This window comes from Dipodomys merriami, unplaced genomic scaffold, assembly GCF_024711535.1.
Source record: "Dipodomys merriami isolate MVZ:Mamm:240054 unplaced genomic scaffold, mDipMer1.0.p SCAF_1, whole genome shotgun sequence".
NCBI lineage: Eukaryota > Metazoa > Chordata > Mammalia > Rodentia > Heteromyidae > Dipodomys > Dipodomys merriami.
In genome coordinates, this window is record NW_027202270.1 from 16,762,477 (window position 1) to 16,778,922 (window position 16,446).

A 16,446-nucleotide genomic window follows, 5' to 3' on the forward strand; every position below is an offset into this window, starting at 1 on the left:
TAAAAACTCAAACATATTTTAAGCTAATCAAGGTGGCTCCTTCTTGTAATTCTAGCCACTCAAGAGGCTGAGATCAGGAGATCTCGGTTTGAGGCCATCCCAAGCAAAAATTCCATGAGACCTCTAGCTCAGTCAACAAAAAGCTAGGTATAGTGCTACACTCTTATCGTCCCAATGACAGTCCAGGTTGTCCCCAAGCAAAAAGCAAGACTATACACAAGAAATAACAAAAGTAGAGATGGGAAGGTGGCTCAGTGGTAGAACGCTTGCCTTTCATGCATGAGGCCCTTAGCACCACATAAGCAGAAAAAGCCAGAAGTGGCACTGTGGCTCAAGTGGTAGAGCGCTAGCCTTGAGCTGAGGCCCAGAGTTCAGGCCCCACGACTGACAAAAAATAAAATTAAATAACAAAAATTAAAAGGTCTGGAAATGTGGTTCAAATAGCATCTGCCTAACATTCACAAGGCCCTGAGTTCAAAATCCAAGGTTGTCCTAATCCATGTAAGTACACACACACACACACACACACACACACACACACACACACACACACACACACACACACACACACACATACACACTTATATGTATAAACATTTATATACTTTACAATGTATCAGGGCATTTATATACTTATATGTACATATACATATATGTGTGAATTAAATGAGCTAAAGCACATAAAATGCCTACCCCAGAGTGAACCCAGTGAACATGCCCTTAATGTCGGCTATTTGTATTTCTAGAGTGAGAGCAATAGTAAATACAAGACAGCATTTGACTCATTCCCAGCCTCCGAGCTGGTGTTCTTGCCCTGCTCTGTGTCCACTACACAAAGATCCCAGAAAAACTTTGCTCCCTCTGCAGCTCTTCCCTGCTGTGAATACCAGTCTCTTCCCAGGAGAGCTCGCAAAGGGCCTTCCCAGTCAAGTCTCCATAACATAGGCTGCTTCCTAGTCCCCAGGGAACAAGGACAAGCAGCTCAGGGGCAGCCTGCCCACATTTGGTGGCATTTCCTTTTCTTTCACTTGGCTGAACAGATTTTCCTTGTCAACAGGCAGCACTTCCCTAGGGAAGATTCTGGAAGAGGGTAGGATGGGGGGAGGTGGGAAAGACCAAGAAGGCCACAGAGCCTAGTCCTGATCAGCAAGAGGCACAGAAATGGCCATGGGCTGTGTCTCTCATATTCTAAGCAAGGACCTGTCTGCTTCTGCAGAGGAGAGTTTTCTGTACAGCCTGTGAACCTGTGAAGAGGTATAAGGTGAGGGCTGGGACTTCCTTGGAATGACTTGGGAAGGTCTGTGCTCACTCCCAGAGATACTTGGAATCCCCTGGCCCAGCCTCCAGGAAGGGAGGGAAGAAAGTGAAGCCCTACCCCTAGAGGACCCAAAAGACCTGGTTAGGGGGCTAGGTCAAGGGACCCATAAGTGATGAAAATACCACCACCACCACCACCACCACCCCATCATCCATGTTTTTCCTTCTCAAAGACGCTGCCCCCCATCACAAACCAGCAACCCTCCTGCCCGCCTGCCAGCTGGAAACTGCGGATGACAAAGGAGGAGCCACCTTGGTCACACCCCCAGCCACCCACGCCAGCCATTCTCTGCCTGAGCCTCACTGCCCGAACCCACGCCATTGACTACTACCTGGCCAACTTCTTCTCCGAGTTTCCCCGCCACTTCTTGCACTGGTGAAATTTTGGGGAGGCAGGGGTCACCAGGGGATGCCCAGCCCAGCATTGGTGAGGGCTGGGATGAGTGAGACCCAAGATGCCCCTATTACTACTTTAAGTCTTTATAAGGAGGGGGGCCAAAGAATCTGTGGGGAACCTACTCAGGGCTCTTGGGTAGCTCAGAGCTTCTGTAGGTCCTGCACTGACATGAAGGGCTAGGCGTGGCTCCCTGGGTTTATAGAGTACTGTATTTGCCTTAAACCTTGGGGTGCCTCCACAGTATCTTTGTTCTCCTGACTGGGTACCTACCACCATGGCTTGTGCCCCAGGGTAGTGGGCTTGCCTAGGTCAATCAAAGTGTCATGGCCTGCTCCAGGGAACTGCCAAAGAAGAAAAGCCACAGGGAAGAGACAGAGGCTTCTGAGGAAGAAGCTGTAGATGAAGAGGTGGAGCCTGTCTCCAAGCACATGAAGCAACTTCTAACTGACTGCCTTACCTCCATCATCAGGTACCTCCCACTTCTAGACCTTCCTCTTCACCTTCTCATCTCTTTATCTCAATCAAAGCCCCTAAAAGTGGGGCTTCCTGTGGAGGGTGGGGCTTCCTCTCATCTGTATCATTCTGACTTGCTGCCTGTGTCTGCTTCACTTCCTTCCTATTCATGACTAAGAATCTATGATGCTCCATGATGCCTTCCCCAAGGGCATCTGTTTTTACCAGCAAGAGCTACTCCTTGGGGAGCCCTAAAACCCAGGGTTCCCTAGGGAGCTGCAAGCCCCTTCCCCCAGAAGGCCCATGTCTTCCTCCCTGCCACCCAGGGGCCTGCTGGAAGACAAGAACTTTCAGGAGGCTGTGGATCAAAACCTGGTAGAGGAAGTGCCCTATTTCTGCCAGTTTTGGAGTGAGCAATCCGCCCAGACCATGGCCCCTTACGGCAGCCTGTACCTGATGCCTGTCACATCCATGACGTCTGACAACAAGGCAGTGGAGAAGAAGGAAAGAGAGGAAGAGGAAGAAGAAGAGGAGGAGCAGGAGGAAAAAGAGGAGGAAGAGGAGGAAGAAGAAGAGGAAGAGATGGAAGAGATGGAAGAAGATTATGAGTTTGAAAAGCTGGAGATGGAGGAGGAAGAGACAGAGGGGAAGGAAGTAAAGTTGACCTGGATGGGGGTTGAGCCTATGCTGCAGCATTCCCAGCAGTCTCTGCAATGGCAGTGGAGTAAGAACCTGAGACACATGAAGAAGGAAGAGCAGGAGCATGATGAGAAAGAGGCCATTGGAAGGTGAGCTACCAGGCCCAGATAAGGGTTAGGCGAAAGTTCCTAGGTAGCCATGGTATGTTGAGGTTGATCCCTACCTGTACCAAATCTCTTGCTAACTCAAGGTCCTGTGACGTTATGTTGGTAACTTAAGTCCTGAATTGGGACGTTTGTTGCAGAACAAAACTGACCTTTATTTTCTCCTGTGCGAGTCTGTTCATATTTACCAACTCATCACAGAAGCTGAGCTAGTCTTCAAGGTCTCTTCAAATGGGAATCTTCCAATGGCATCCTCTGCCTCCCCGGATGCACTCTATCTGTTTGGGGATTGCCTTGCCTATACCCCCACACAGCTCCTCAGCAATCCTGGTCACCACTCCCTCCAGATCTGGCTCTAGGGTGTCCAAACTACACTGCCTGGGTTGTAGCAGATCAGCAATAGGATGATCTCTTCTAGCCTCGTGGAGCATCTACCCAATTGCAGCAGCACGTCCCCACGGTGTTGGGGGTGGCGGGGCGCGGAGTCCAGTGGGCAACTGTGGAGAGCCCACACACAGGAGCTAGCAGGAGGACTGGCACGCAGGGCCCTGGGCCTGGATAACGTCGGTGTCCCCGCTCCCCCTTCCAGGCTGCGTGCCTTCGCCAACCTGCAGGAGGCGCTGTTGGAGAATATGATCCAGAACGTCCTAGTGGAGGCCAGCTACGGGGAGGTGGTGCTCACCTCGCGGCCGCGCATCATCACAATGCGGCCGGTGGACGCGCCGCCCCTGAAGTGAGGGCCAGCGATCACGCGCACGCGCGCACCCCGGGGGAGAGGCGGGAACGGAGCCAGGGCGCCCGGGGGCTCGGAAGCCTCGTCCCCACTCCTACCTAGAGCTTTGTTTTCCAGGACTGACGTGCTGCCGTCCCCGCAGCCAACAGAGCAGCAAACGGAGGCGTCCAGCGTGGCCGCCGCCGACCATACGACCGCTGACCCTACGATCGAATCTTGGCCGATGTCGCCACCCACCTCCTCTAATATTCAGCCCTAGGTCCCCCCCGCCCCCTCCCACCCTTGTCAGTAAAAGCATCCAGCTTTTTTTCCTCTCTGCGTCTACTTCAACTTTATTTCCCCCGGCGGGGAAAAGTGCGCGCGGGCTCCGAGAGGGGCGGGAAGCGCGCGCCGGTGGAAGGGGGCGCTGGAAGGATGCGCCCCGCAGCTCCCCGCCGGCGTGGGGCGCTCCGCACCGCACAGGGCTGGCCTTGACCCCTAGCGTCCTTGTCCTCGAGTGGACAGAAGCCAAACTCCAGCCTCGATCAGTTGAAAAAAGTGGCCACGGAGAGTGGTGCCCGGTCCCCTCCCCCCGCCCCGCGTCCACTGCGAGGCCAGCGGCCCCACGACCCGCCTTTTCCATAGTTTGCTTAGCTTCTTGGATGCGCAGCTAAGGGGTTGGCAAAGGAGGGAAATTGAGGCACGCCACGGAAGGTCGGGAACTAGGCTCTGGGGCGAAGGTAACTGTAGACAGCGGGTCACAGACCTATGCGGGTCACAGACCTACTATGCAACTCGGATGCCGACCCGGTCTCCAGACCTGGAGAGGTCCCGCCTTCCCCCAGACAGACGCCACCTCTCGGTTCTCCCCTACCTTCCTCCCTCGCCCCCATTCCCCACCCCGCCGGGCCGCCTCTGTCCTCAGCTCCTCCCCGCCCGGAGGCAGGTGGGTGGAAAAGTGACATCTGGTGTTGTTCCAGAGGCGCCCGGGTCCCCAGCACCCTCCCCTCCACCCCCGCCGCCACGGCCTCGGCCTCGGAGGAGGAGGGGAGGGCGCTCCGCCTGCGTGAGTCAATATTTGCCCCGAGCAAATGGGCGCCCGGACAGGTGTGTGCGTGTGTGTGTGTGTGTGTGTGTGTGTGTGTGTGTGTGTGTGGTAGGGGCGGGCACTGAACTGGCAGTATAAGAGTGTGCTGAGCCCGGGCTCGGGCACAAGCTCCGGGGCGTGGGCTGGGGACGAGGCCAAGTCGGGCTGGGCAGGGTGCAGGGACTTGGAAAGCCGGGCGGAGGGTGGCCGGGAAGGGAGGGGCGGGCCAGGTGTGCACCTGCGACGTGTCAGCCGCCCGTGCGCGGGTGAGGGCGGCGGAGCGGGGAGCGCTCGCTCGCTCCCTCCCGAGGAACACCGGATCGCCGGCCAAGGGCCACCCACAGGCCCCGGGCCCTCCGCTCCCGCCCCGCGACGAGCCCCTCGCACAAACCGGACCTGAGCGTTTTGTTCGTTCGGCTCGCGTGAGGCTGGGGCGGCTGCTCAGCACCAGTCCCGGGGCCGGCCAGCCAGATCACCACGCGGGCACCTGCCTGACGCCGCCGCCGCCACCATATGGGTTGCTGCTCTCTGGGGAGATCCGGCTCCCACTCGGCCCCTGACAGCCAGCCACGCCCGCAGACTGCCCGCCGGCTGCGCGGCTCCTGAGCCGGGTCCTGCGGGTCTGGAGGCGGAGGCTGTGGTCCCGGACAGACGGTCTTTTGGAGGTGGAAATCTGGTTTCTAGTCCAGCTCTGTCTCGGCGTCGTCTGTGGCCTTGGGCAAGTCGTTTCCCAGCCTTTTCCATTTGTACAATGAGGAGAGTTACCTGGCCTCAGACAGGAAGAGCTCCCCAGCCTCCATATCCTAGATCCTGGGCTCCTGGCCTTACTTTGAACTTCCTGACAGGAAAAATGGGTGCCTTTCAGTGGTTGTAGCCAAAGGTGTGAGTTATGGGGAATCTAGCTTGGAGCCTCCAGAAAGATCTAAATTCCCCTCTGATCTCTTTGGTGACATCCTGAGATTTCATTTCATGCCACTTCTCCGCCCCCCCCTTTTTTCCCCAGTCCAAACATGTCTGAGACAGATATTGCAAAGAACCAAGTCAGAGTCCCCAGACACAGGCGCTCACCCGACTTTCCAAAATTCCATAATTCTGGATCCTCTGCCCTCATCTGGCCATGTCCAAATAGCCCACAGCTCAGGAGTCTGTGGATCATAAGTCATCGCTCAAACCTGGGGTGGGCCACTCGTTATTCAGTTACCCAAAATTCTGTGACCTGAGGCCCCAGACACCTGCTGGAGGACCCCAGAACTGAGGAGTCCACAAGGCCTGCCTGGCTTTAGGCTGGTCCTGAACTGAATCTGTCCCATGACTCAAGGTAGTTTCTATTCCACCTCTCCAGAATGCATGGTGGTGCTGAGTCAGGCCCAGAGAAGGAGACCAGTTCCAGGTGGGGAGTAGAGGAAGGTTTCTTGAACAGCGATGAAGAGCCTTGGTGTCCCCTTAGGATGGAGGAACATCACATGGGGAACCATATGTGCACTCCCATGGAGGCAGATGACCCCTAAATGTTCACTCAACTACCTCCCCCCCTTCAGCTACCCAGAGGCCCCACAAGATCTTCTGAGTCCCTCTGGGGTAGTAGTCAGATGACCCTGATGTTACCTGTGCTAGTCTAGGGAGAGGGTGGCCTCTTAGTGGAACTTTCCCAGGTGTGAGGGAAGATCTGTAGGCCCCCATCTGGATGTGTGAGGCCCCTATCCTGGCCTCCCTGACTACGCATCTGTTTGACGCTCAGCTGTTCCTTTTAGCCTGGCACTGGCTGGCCGGGCCTAATCAGGTGCTTGTCTTGAAAAGAATCTACTCCCCTCCCCCAATTATGGCAAAAGGCAAGAGCTCCTCTCCTGCTGGGACTCCAGGTCCTGATGCTGCACACGCTGGTCTCCTTTTCTATGATTCCCCCAACACATACACACAGGCAACAGTCCTTGGAGGAAGGGTGGCAAGAAAAATGAGGCCACCCAGTGTGCTGGGATGGCTCTGGCGATAGAAGTTACTGCCTCTTCATCAGGGCCTTTTCCCCCCAGCCCTCCACCCTACCCATCCTGAAGACCCGCATTTCCTGGGTGCCAGTAGGGATCTGATCAGTCCTCCACACCCCTCCTCCTCTGAAGGACTGGGGTGGAGCCTCCAGGAGCCTGGCAGGCCTGCAGGTGCTGCACTGGATGGGAGTGGGGGGAGGGTACTCAGCAGCTGGTGTGCGGGCAGCCCCTCCCCCCTCACAGCTCCTAGCCCAGAGCCTGCTTCCTGTCTTCCCTGTCAGCACCTTAGCTGGGGGAGGGAGCAGGTAGTAAGGGGAACAGAAAAGGGACTGAGCAGTTGACATGCAGCCTTGGGGAAATGGGAAACAGCCTAGGAGAAATAGCAAAACGGTGAGGAGGGAAGGATGAGAAAGAGGCCTAAGTACACTGGGAGAAGGAAAGAGACGGTGCAGCTCAGAACACGTGAGATGATGCACAAAGTGAGCGCATAGAGCCAGCGAGGCTGCAGACTTCCATCCCCTCAACGTAAGGGTGAGACCTAAAGGGAGGCCAAAGGAAGAGAGAACCAGAGAGAAACCTGGAGAAGAGGAACACACACATAATGGTGGAGAACAGGAAGTAGGAACTGCAGAGAGGTGAGGGATTAGAGGCTGGGTAACCGAGGTGGGAGGCTTGAGGTATGCAGAGGAAGAGGGAGCTGTGAAAACATACTGGGGTGCAGAAATTACCCCCCCAATAGAGGATATAGAGGTGGCCTGCAAATGAGGACAGCTGGGGCTGGAAATGGGGTGGAATAAGGGCTATGTTAGAAGATCAGTCTCTTCCCATTAAAAGACAGATTCGTGGCCTGGCTGGATACTGAGGGTTATGAGTGATGAGTATAGATCTGACTCCATCTCTCCCTGCCAGGTCACAGCTGGACAGGCCAACAGCTGGGGCAGCTGCCTTCCTCCACCCACTCGATGACTGCCCCAGCCTTGGACTTCTCAGCTTGGAGGCTGCTCAGGTTCTGTGTAAGAGTGGGGAGACTTGCCCGTGGGTGGTGGGGGTTCATACCCAGGTGCTAATCCCCATCCAGCCAAGGCAGTGCCAGAGCCTTGATGACCTTCTTGGAGATTAATCCCCATGGAGACGGCAGCAGCTGCCCCCTCACTCTGGCTAGGCCAGGTGGGTGGCTGGGTGGGGCGGGCAGAGGCTGGCTGGGAGCGGAGGGAGCCTTCCCCAGGTTCTGCTCTAAAGCTAGCGGTGCTGGCAGGCCCCTGCAGGAGCAACAGTCCACTTGTTACAGGCAAAAACCTGAGGCCTCAAGACAGAGAATGAGTAGCTCAAGTGTTGGCCACTTATAGAGCCAAGAAAAGCATCAGGAACAGAAGACATCTTCCGTTCCACACCCCAGCATTCGTTCCTGGAGAGCAGAGACCTGAGCAAGAGCAAAAGAGATTTGGGGCACCTGCTCTGACCCCCTCAATCCTAGCTCATGAGCACAGTGGTTCTTGTAACGTCTGTAGCATTCCGTGGAGAATGCTCTGCTGGCTTCTAGAAGGCAAAGGTGGCAAGGAGGGTAGAGCTGCCATGCTGGCTGCCCTGGGCTCTCCCAATCCAGCCCCAGGGCTAAAGTGGTCAGAACTAGCAAACACAACAACTGTTAACAGCCAGTACTTGGTGGATGAATAGTACAGGCCGTTTTGTGTTCTGTGTATGTGTAAATATTCAAAATAGTCTTTGGACAATTATTGTCATTTGCTAGAAGGAAAAATGGAGAAGTAGGGTGCAAGGTCATTCAATTCACAAGCTGAGATGTGACCTCGGGAAGCTGATTCTCCGCCCCCCCCATGCCTACTCTAGGAGCCCTTCAATGCCTGTGTAACTGCGGGGTGTGGGGCACATAAAAGGGCACTGCTCAAGTGTGTCTACATCTCCCACAGTGCCTGGCACATAATACCATCTCACTAAGTATTTGAAGAATAAGTTAGTGAGCAAATGTCTATCCACACGTAAGCACGATGTCGAGGTGTTCTGTTCTACATGTGAAACACGTGGGCTCATACCCACATTTCCATAACTGTGGGTGACTGTGTTTCCATTTGTCTGTGATCCTGTGTGGTGTTCTCTCCCTGTGAGCAGGCGGTGGTGATGGGAGGCAGCCGGCCTCCCATCTCTCTAGATGGTGGTCATTCTTCAGCACCAGCCAGGGGCAGAGAAGAGGGGCTCTGGGAGACGGGATATGGAAGAAGAGGACAATGGATCTGTGGGGGTTGGGCTCCCTCCTTTGCCAGCCTGAACCAGTCTACTCTTTCTGCACAGAGCTATCTCTGTCTCCCGGGAGACCAGGCTCGCACTGCCCCAGGGAAGGAGTTCATCTGCCTGTTTCCAGAGCCAGGGTGGGGCAAGGGACTGGAGAAGCAGGGCTGGAAAGGAGGGGCTGATGATGGGACCAGGATAGCTGAGGGCACCGTTCACAGAATTTGCATTTTCAGTTTCCAAAGTCCAGATCATTTCCCTGTGAAATGAGAGGAAGAGGTGGGAGCAGGCTACCCTGAGAAGATACTGGCTATCAGCACCTCTAAACTGCCCGGGAGTACTGAGAAGGAAGACTGGGGACTAGGATTCCATCTGGCACTTCTCTGAGACTTTTCAGGGACTTTACTGGGATGGAGGCCTGTGTGGGAGCTCGGGACTGGCTTTCATTGTAGATTCTACACATCCCCACATGGGAAGAGGGTCTGGTTGGAATCTTGAGAGGCTCACTGAAGGAACTGGGCTTGAGTCTATGAGGGTTTCTCTATGGGATCTTCCAGGTTTGTAAGAGATTGGTGTGCAGAATCATGGTGTGAGGCAGGTTGGGAGTAGGGGTAATGTTCTGGGATTTCTCTGTGAGATCCAAAGGTCCTTATCTTGATAGACTGGATGGACTCCACCTGGGGATTCTCTGAGGTTGTTGAGGTCCCTGTGGGATTCTGGGGTGTCTTTGAGATATAGATCTGAGGATGCCAGGCTTTTTCTACTCGATTTCCTACTCCATGCTGGAAGGCTGAGCCTGTGGATTTGGAGCAGGTAGAGGTGATGGTGCTGAGCTGGCAAACAAAGCCACCTGGGCATCTATCCTTCAGGAAGCTGAGTGCAACTGATCTGGGAAAACAAACAGGAACAGCTGCTGGGGCTGTGAGAGGGTGTGAGGGGAGACGGGCGGGAGCTGGACCAGCTCGATGGGAAAAGGAGGATGGGAGGGGGCCACAGAATAGAGAAGGAATTACCCCCATGCGTCCCATTCTGGCACACCAGAGCCCTTCCTGGGCTCTCTCCCTCAATGGCTCCTTCCCATTTTGGGGGACTATGACACCTAAAGCAGAGAAGGGCGTAGGACCCTGGGAGGGCTTCTGAGCTGGGGGCTCTAAGTTCTGAGAGAACCGGCTGCAGACACACCTAAAAGCCAAGGAGCAGTGGGATCTGAATACTATTTTCCTAATAAGGAGAATGAGGTATAGAGAAGCGAGAGGCTGGCTAGTATCAGGATTAGAACTTTAGACTAGAAAGGGGCTGGGGCTTCTCACATCTCCACTCAAATGCTAGGTGGTGTCTAATTCTGACCTGCATCTCAATGTGACCTTCCTCCACCTGTCTTCTCTTAGTGTCTGTCTCTGTCTCTTGCTCTCACTCTCTCTTTTTCTCTGTCGCCCTTTTCCCTGTGAAATACTGTTGTCTGACCAATACCCCTTATACTGGAAATGTCCCAGTTCTGAAAACAATAACAAAAACCACCTCGGAACTAACACACCGGGCCAGTATCACAGACAAAGCAAATGCACAATCTGACGCATTTGCTAGCCAGCTAGGCAGCCCTTCCAGACCTCAACACCCCCACCCCCACTCCCTTCACCTCTGTTGTGCAGATTTTCCAGCCAGTGAGGATTGGCTATCTATGCCTCCTGGTGGCCAGCTCTAGAATTGCTGGGTGGAAAGGGGAGAAGGAAAACCATGGGACTAACTCTTGCATGCTCACACTTGTGAAACCAAGCAGGGGCTAGGACACCAAGGTCCACAACCGGCTCTCGGCTCAGCCTGTAGCTTGGATTCTTCCTTGTGGTTTGGGTAAAACTATACCCCATTTGTGTTTGTCTAGCCTATTCCCCCTAAGGAACAGTGTGATCAAAACCCTAATCGAACCCATCTAAAGTTGTCCTGACCCATATCCTTCTAACTCGGACTCTGCCCCCAGCCCCTGTAACCTAGAACTTTGAGAGTCAGAAGTTAGTAGGATGACGCTGGGGGCGCTGGTGGCTCACGCCTGTAATCCTAGCTACTCAGGAGGCTGAGATCTGAGGATCGAGGTTCAAAGCCAGCCCGGGCAGGAAAGACCGTCGTGAGACTCTTATCTCCAATAAACTACTAGAAAACTGGAAGTGGTGCTGTGGCTCAAGTGGTAGAGCGCTCGCCTTGAGCTGAAGAGCTGAGGGACAGCGCCTAGGCCCAGAGTTTAAGCCCCCATGACCAACAACAACAACAACAAAAGTTAGTAGGATGGACAACCCCCTATTCCACTGGAGAATTTCCTCTGCACCTCTTTCCTACTGACATTTGACTCACACCTAACCATCAATTTGTTTACTTACTTGAGAAGTTTTATTGTGTGCCTATATGTATGTATTTAACACAGTGCTAGATTTGAGAACAACCATGACAAGGTAACCAGTCCTTGCCCCTGGGAGTGGAGCTTACAGTCTAGCAAGGGAGACATTGGCACACCCATAAATACACGCTTTTTAATGTCTTGAGCAGGACACCAGTGGCTCATGCCTGTAATCTAGCTATTCAGGAGGCTGAGATTTGAGGGTTAAGGTTTGAAGACAGCCTGGACAGGGAATAATAGTTTGTGAGACTCTAATTAATCAGCAAAAAGAAGTGGACTTGTGACTGCATTAGTAGGAAGCGAAAAGATAAAAGAGAGTGCCCAGGTCCTAAATTTACACCCCAGGACTGGCACATGCACAAATCTGTCTTTATGGAATGATAAATGCTAAAGAGAAAACTACATGATGTGGTGGGTAGCAAGAGTGCCTGGAATTGCTTATCGCCCAGGAGGTGACAAAGCTGTTAGCCATGCCAACATCTTACCATTCACATAGCAGGGAATGCACACAGTAAACCTAAAGGGTCTAAGGAGGGAGTAGGCTTTAAGAATTGGCAGAAAGGATGGCAGACAACAAAGCTACCTTTTCAGGAGCTGGGGTGATCTGTGTGGCCAGGGAGCCCCGTCAGTCACAAGACAGCATGGGTGTGGCAGAGCTGTGGCTTTGGATTCAAACTCAGATCTGTTCACTTCTGCACATGCACACGGCCTTTTTGCACTGTTCTGAAGATTCAGAAGCACTTGGCTCAGAAGAGCACCAAATTATTAGTTCATTTCCTACTCTTTCACACTTCCACTGGAATATCCTATGCGGGCGCACGCACACGCACACACACACTTTAGAAGAGGTCTTTGTGCCTACTGGACAGCTGCCAGTGGTGGGGAAATTTCTTTCCTGGAGCAATTCCCTGGGAGTCCCTAGCCTTTTCCTTGTATTTGTGTTTTCTCCCCCTCACCACACATGGCGCTGGAGTATTGGGACAAGACCTAGGACCTTTGCTTTAAATTTTCATCTGGGCCATCTAGCTGTTGACAACTTTGACCAAGTCATGGACCCCTCTGCCCAGGCCTCTGCTTCTCTCTCTCTGGGAAATGCAGAATAGAGACAGAGCAGTGTGGGCATTTAGCTGACACCTCTCATGGGAAGCCTGAACAGAGAGCCTGGTCTAAACTGAGCACTCAATAGTAAGGAGGTAGCTCTCCGGCCAAGTTAAGACTAGGGCCCTGCATCCTAGACACTGGCAGCGCCGTGAGTCAGGGTAGGAGCCAGAGATGGAGATGTTCTCCCCACCAGCCACGGCTATCCGCTTTGCTTACTATTATTGCTAAACCCAAGGTTGGTGATGAAAGCCTCTCTCTCCGTTGTTTCTGCGCTTGGCGCCACCTTGCGGCCAGGGCCGGCCACCGCCTGACCTCGGGCTCCAGGGCCCGGGGAGAGCTAGAGAGCCAGCCACTGGAAGGTAGTTTGGGAAGAAAGGGGTCGCCAGGGGTCCCGATACAACGATCTTCCAGGGAGAAGAGGAGTGCGAGGTTTGAGGGAGAGGTGTCGGCGGAGGGCCTTCTCTACCTCCGCCCGAGCGTCACCCAAAGAGGGATGAAGAAAGGGGGCGAGGGGGTGGGGAGTCTCAGACTTTGGGAAGAACTTCGGCGCGCTGCGCCCAGGAACACGAGGTCGCAGCTGGTCATCGGGGCTGGGCGGCTCAGGCCCGAAAGAAAGAAAGAAAAAGAAAGCGCGGAGTCAGCCGGGGCTGGGCTGGCGCGCGATCTGCGCTTCAGCACTTTCCGTTGTAATCGCCGCCGCCAGGGGCCAGATCGGCGGCGCTGGGAAAGCCCTTGGCTCCCTGGGGCCGGCCGGCTCGGACCGAAGCCGGCCTGCTGAATCAGCTGCCCCCCACCCCGCGGGTGAGGGAGCGGGGCGGGCGCTCCGCCTGGCTATAAAGCCCCGCGCGCCAGGCTCGCGCGCAGCCTCTCCATTTTCCCTTCGTGGTGCGCTCACACACCCGGTGAATACCCGGGGTAGGGGCGGGGTGGGGCGGGGCGAGATGCGGGAGAGCCCCCGGGCAGCCTGGGGTCCGGAGCCAGGCCTGATCCAGCTGCTGGGGTCCGTCGCACCCAATTGGAGCTGGGCAGGCTTTGGCTAGGTGAGAGCATGGTCCCGCCCTTCTTGTCCCAGCAGCCATGAGCAGCGCCCCCGCGCCGGGCCCGGCGCCCGCGTGCCTCACGCTCTGGGACGAGGAGGACTTCCAGGGTCGTTGCTGTCGGCTGCTGAGCGATTGCGCCAACATCAGCGAGCGCGGGAGCCTGCGCAGGGTGCGCTCGGTCAAGGTGGAAAGCGGCGTGTGAGTGATCCTCCGGCCCAAGCTGGCCTAGCCTGGCCAGGAGCTCGGCTTCCATTCGGGCGAGGGGAGTGGGATCTGGGAAGGGGGAGGCCGACTTCCGTCTCTGAAAAGCCCGGAGACAGACTCACCAATGTGGGAAATCCCCCCGAAACTTCCCATCTGTCTGCACAAAGGGTTTTCCGTGTGGTGACCTTGTTCCCCAAAGTTTTTCTCTGAGCAAAGTTAGCTCCTCGCTTCCATTGAACAAAAGGGAGGAGGGGGGGACTAGTCTTCTAGAGCCCAGATTGAAGCTCTTGGAAGAACGGAGGCCTGGTTGCTGACACACAGGGCTGGGAGGCGGGGTGCTTCCTTTATGCAGGTTGTCTAAATCCGTGGAGTAGGACAAGCTTGGTTGGATCATCTTTGTAACCTGAAAATCTTCTTCCAGCCTGGAGGCCCCTCGAAGCTCAGATAACTCAGCCTCAAGAAAGGCCAAATGGCCAGCAGTGGTTGTGGGGTGTCTCAAAGGAAGGACCTAGGGTTGGAAAACAAAGAGACTGGGCTTTTTGATGTTTTTATCCACAGCAAACAAGGGGGAGGGAGAGGAAGGAGTGAGGCTGAGCAGATGCCTCCCAGCTCCCCTTCTTCTTTCCCAGATGGGTGGCCTTTGAGTACCCTGACTTCCAGGGACAGCAGTTCATTCTGGAGAAGGGAGACTACCCTCGATGGAGTGCCTGGAGTGGCAGCAGCGGCCACCCCAGCAACCAGCTGCTTTCTTTCCGGCCAGTGCTCTGTGCGGTGAGCACAACCCATTTCCCCTCCTCCTGAGCCTCCTAGCTCCAAGTACCCTAAAGGCTATTTATCCTGCCCAGGGTATGTCAACAAACTCTTAGATAACTGGTTTACTTACACTTGCTTCCCCTGAAACTAGACAGGTTTCTGAGAATTGTGGTTGTGGGAGCAAAGCCAGAACCCTGGAAGTCAGCACCAAGGACAGTGCTAAGATACGACATTCTGAAGGGCCCAATGGTGCTTCACACCCACAGCCAGGCCTCTGCCATCCAAGAGTTGGAGTGGCTGCTGCTAGCCTCATATACAAACAGGTGCAGATATGGGATTTGGAGGGGCAAAGTGACTTCTCAAGGTCACAAGGAAAAGAGACTAGGACTCAGTCTAAGGATCCAGGCTGAGTCTCAGTGTATATCTTTGTGTTGGAAAGGAGGACCTCACTATCCATTTGTTTACTTAGGTATTGGTAAATCATAGGGCTGCAGTAGAGGGCAGAGGACACAGCCCAGCATCCCAAGAGGCTGAGGATCCCTGCAGGAAGGAGGAAGGCCCTGGTACTAGGGAAGCCATGATACAAGCAATGGGATACTCTGGCCTGTCTGTGTCTGCCCTCTAGAACTCCTTAGCTAGGCCTTGCCTTGTGTGTGGGCTGGTGGCTAGTCAATGAGACTCTTAGAGGACTGCCTTGATAAAGGGGACTGACTTCTCACAGGACCTCTGGTTTTGTTCTGTTTTGTTCTGAAAAACAGCCCATGTCACAAAATACCTTCTAGTCCTAACCTGAAAGGGTCGCCAGGAACTCTTCCAGTTTCTCCAACACAAAGTCAGAGCAGGGGCTAGGTGGAGCCTCTGAGCGTCCCAGCTTGCCTGACTTCTGGGGAGATGATGGAGTCAACTCTAGGAGTGTTTGTAGGAGCCAAAGAAGCTGCACCGTTTTTTGTTGGGTGGGGATGGGAGAAAATGGGGCTGAGGATGAATCTGTGAGTGTCCCTTTGGAGGACCTGACCACTCCATCCTCTCACCCTTATGCCTCAGAACCACAGTGACAGTCGAGTGACACTGTTTGAAGGAGAAAACTTCCGTGGCTGCAAGTTTGAACTCAATGATGACTACCCATCACTGCCCTCCATGGGCTGGACCAACAAGGATGTGGGTTCCATCAAAGTCAGCTCTGGAGCGTGAGTCCTGGCACCCAAACAGGGAGATTAGAAAGAGCTAGGAGGCAATGTGAATCTTTGTAACCTGCAAAGAAGGTGATGGGGAGAAATGATGGGGTGCTAAGAGTCATGGAAGACAGAGGGGGTGTGGAAGAATGTGAGAGGCTAGAGAGGCAGAGGGACAAAATGGAGAATGATGTGGAAAGGGAGGGGGAGGGTTGAGAACCTGGGTGGGAGACAGGATGAGGAGAGTGATAGGAACCTGGAACGCCAGCCAATCACCTTCCCAGACATGAGAGCCAAGAAGCAAGGACCTCTAAACGGACATATGTAAGGGTCGGTGCAAAGCCCAATGACCACCTGTTTCCTACTGACCTAGGTGGGTAGCCTACCAATACCCAGGCTACCGAGGCTACCAGTATGTATTGGAGCAGGACCGGCACAGTGGGGAGTTCCGTACCTATGGTGAATTCGGCACACAGGCCCACACAGGACAGCTGCAGTCCATTCGGAGAGTCCAGCACTAGCTTCCACACCTCCAGTCACCTACCCTAGGGATCCTCAATAAAGGTCCCTGAAACTGCCTGCCCCTCTTAATCTCCTTCATATCTAGCCGTGTGTGTGTGTGTGTGTGTGTGTGTGTGTGTGTGTGTGCCCATGTGTGCACGCACACATGCATGCATTCCGTGATGCTGGGGATGGAACCCAGGACCATCAGTACACTAGGTAACCACTCTTATCACTGAGCTACACACCCAGCCCTGGTGTCTCTCTGAGTGTTGCTCTCCGGCAACCTGACTCTCT

The 16,446-nt window shown here is 54.5% G+C and overlaps 2 protein-coding genes across 10 annotated transcripts in view; both read left to right on the plus strand.

Annotated features, from left to right (window-relative positions):
- Window positions 1-3,992, plus strand: part of Cfap65 (cilia and flagella associated protein 65) — a 38,611-nt gene extending 34,619 nt beyond the window's left edge. For 7 of the 9 annotated variants that reach the window (XM_070016849.1, XM_070016848.1, XM_070016870.1 and 4 more), the window contains 6 exons: window positions 1,217-1,261; window positions 1,491-1,693; window positions 2,052-2,183; window positions 2,494-2,955; window positions 3,560-3,703; window positions 3,821-3,992. In XM_070016849.1, the coding sequence (XP_069872950.1) occupies window positions 1,217-1,261; window positions 1,491-1,693; window positions 2,052-2,183; window positions 2,494-2,955; window positions 3,560-3,703; window positions 3,821-3,962 (1,128 nt within the window). In that variant the 3' untranslated portion in view covers window positions 3,963-3,992. Of the gene's footprint in view, window positions 1-1,216; window positions 1,262-1,490; window positions 1,694-2,004; window positions 2,184-2,493; window positions 2,956-3,559; window positions 3,704-3,820 lie in introns of those variants that run through there. The other 2 variants (XM_070016876.1, XR_011370849.1) reach the window with 2 other exon arrangements.
- Window positions 3,993-13,551: 9,559 nt separating this feature from the next.
- Window positions 13,552-16,224, plus strand: Cryba2 (crystallin beta A2). The gene is made up of 4 exons (XM_070026319.1): window positions 13,552-13,717; window positions 14,353-14,494; window positions 15,521-15,663; window positions 16,022-16,224. The coding sequence occupies exons 1-4, from the start codon at window positions 13,557-13,559 to the stop codon at window positions 16,167-16,169; spliced, it is 594 nt and encodes a 197-aa protein (XP_069882420.1). The 5' UTR covers window positions 13,552-13,556; the 3' UTR covers window positions 16,170-16,224.
- Window positions 16,225-16,446: the final 222 nt, after the last annotated feature.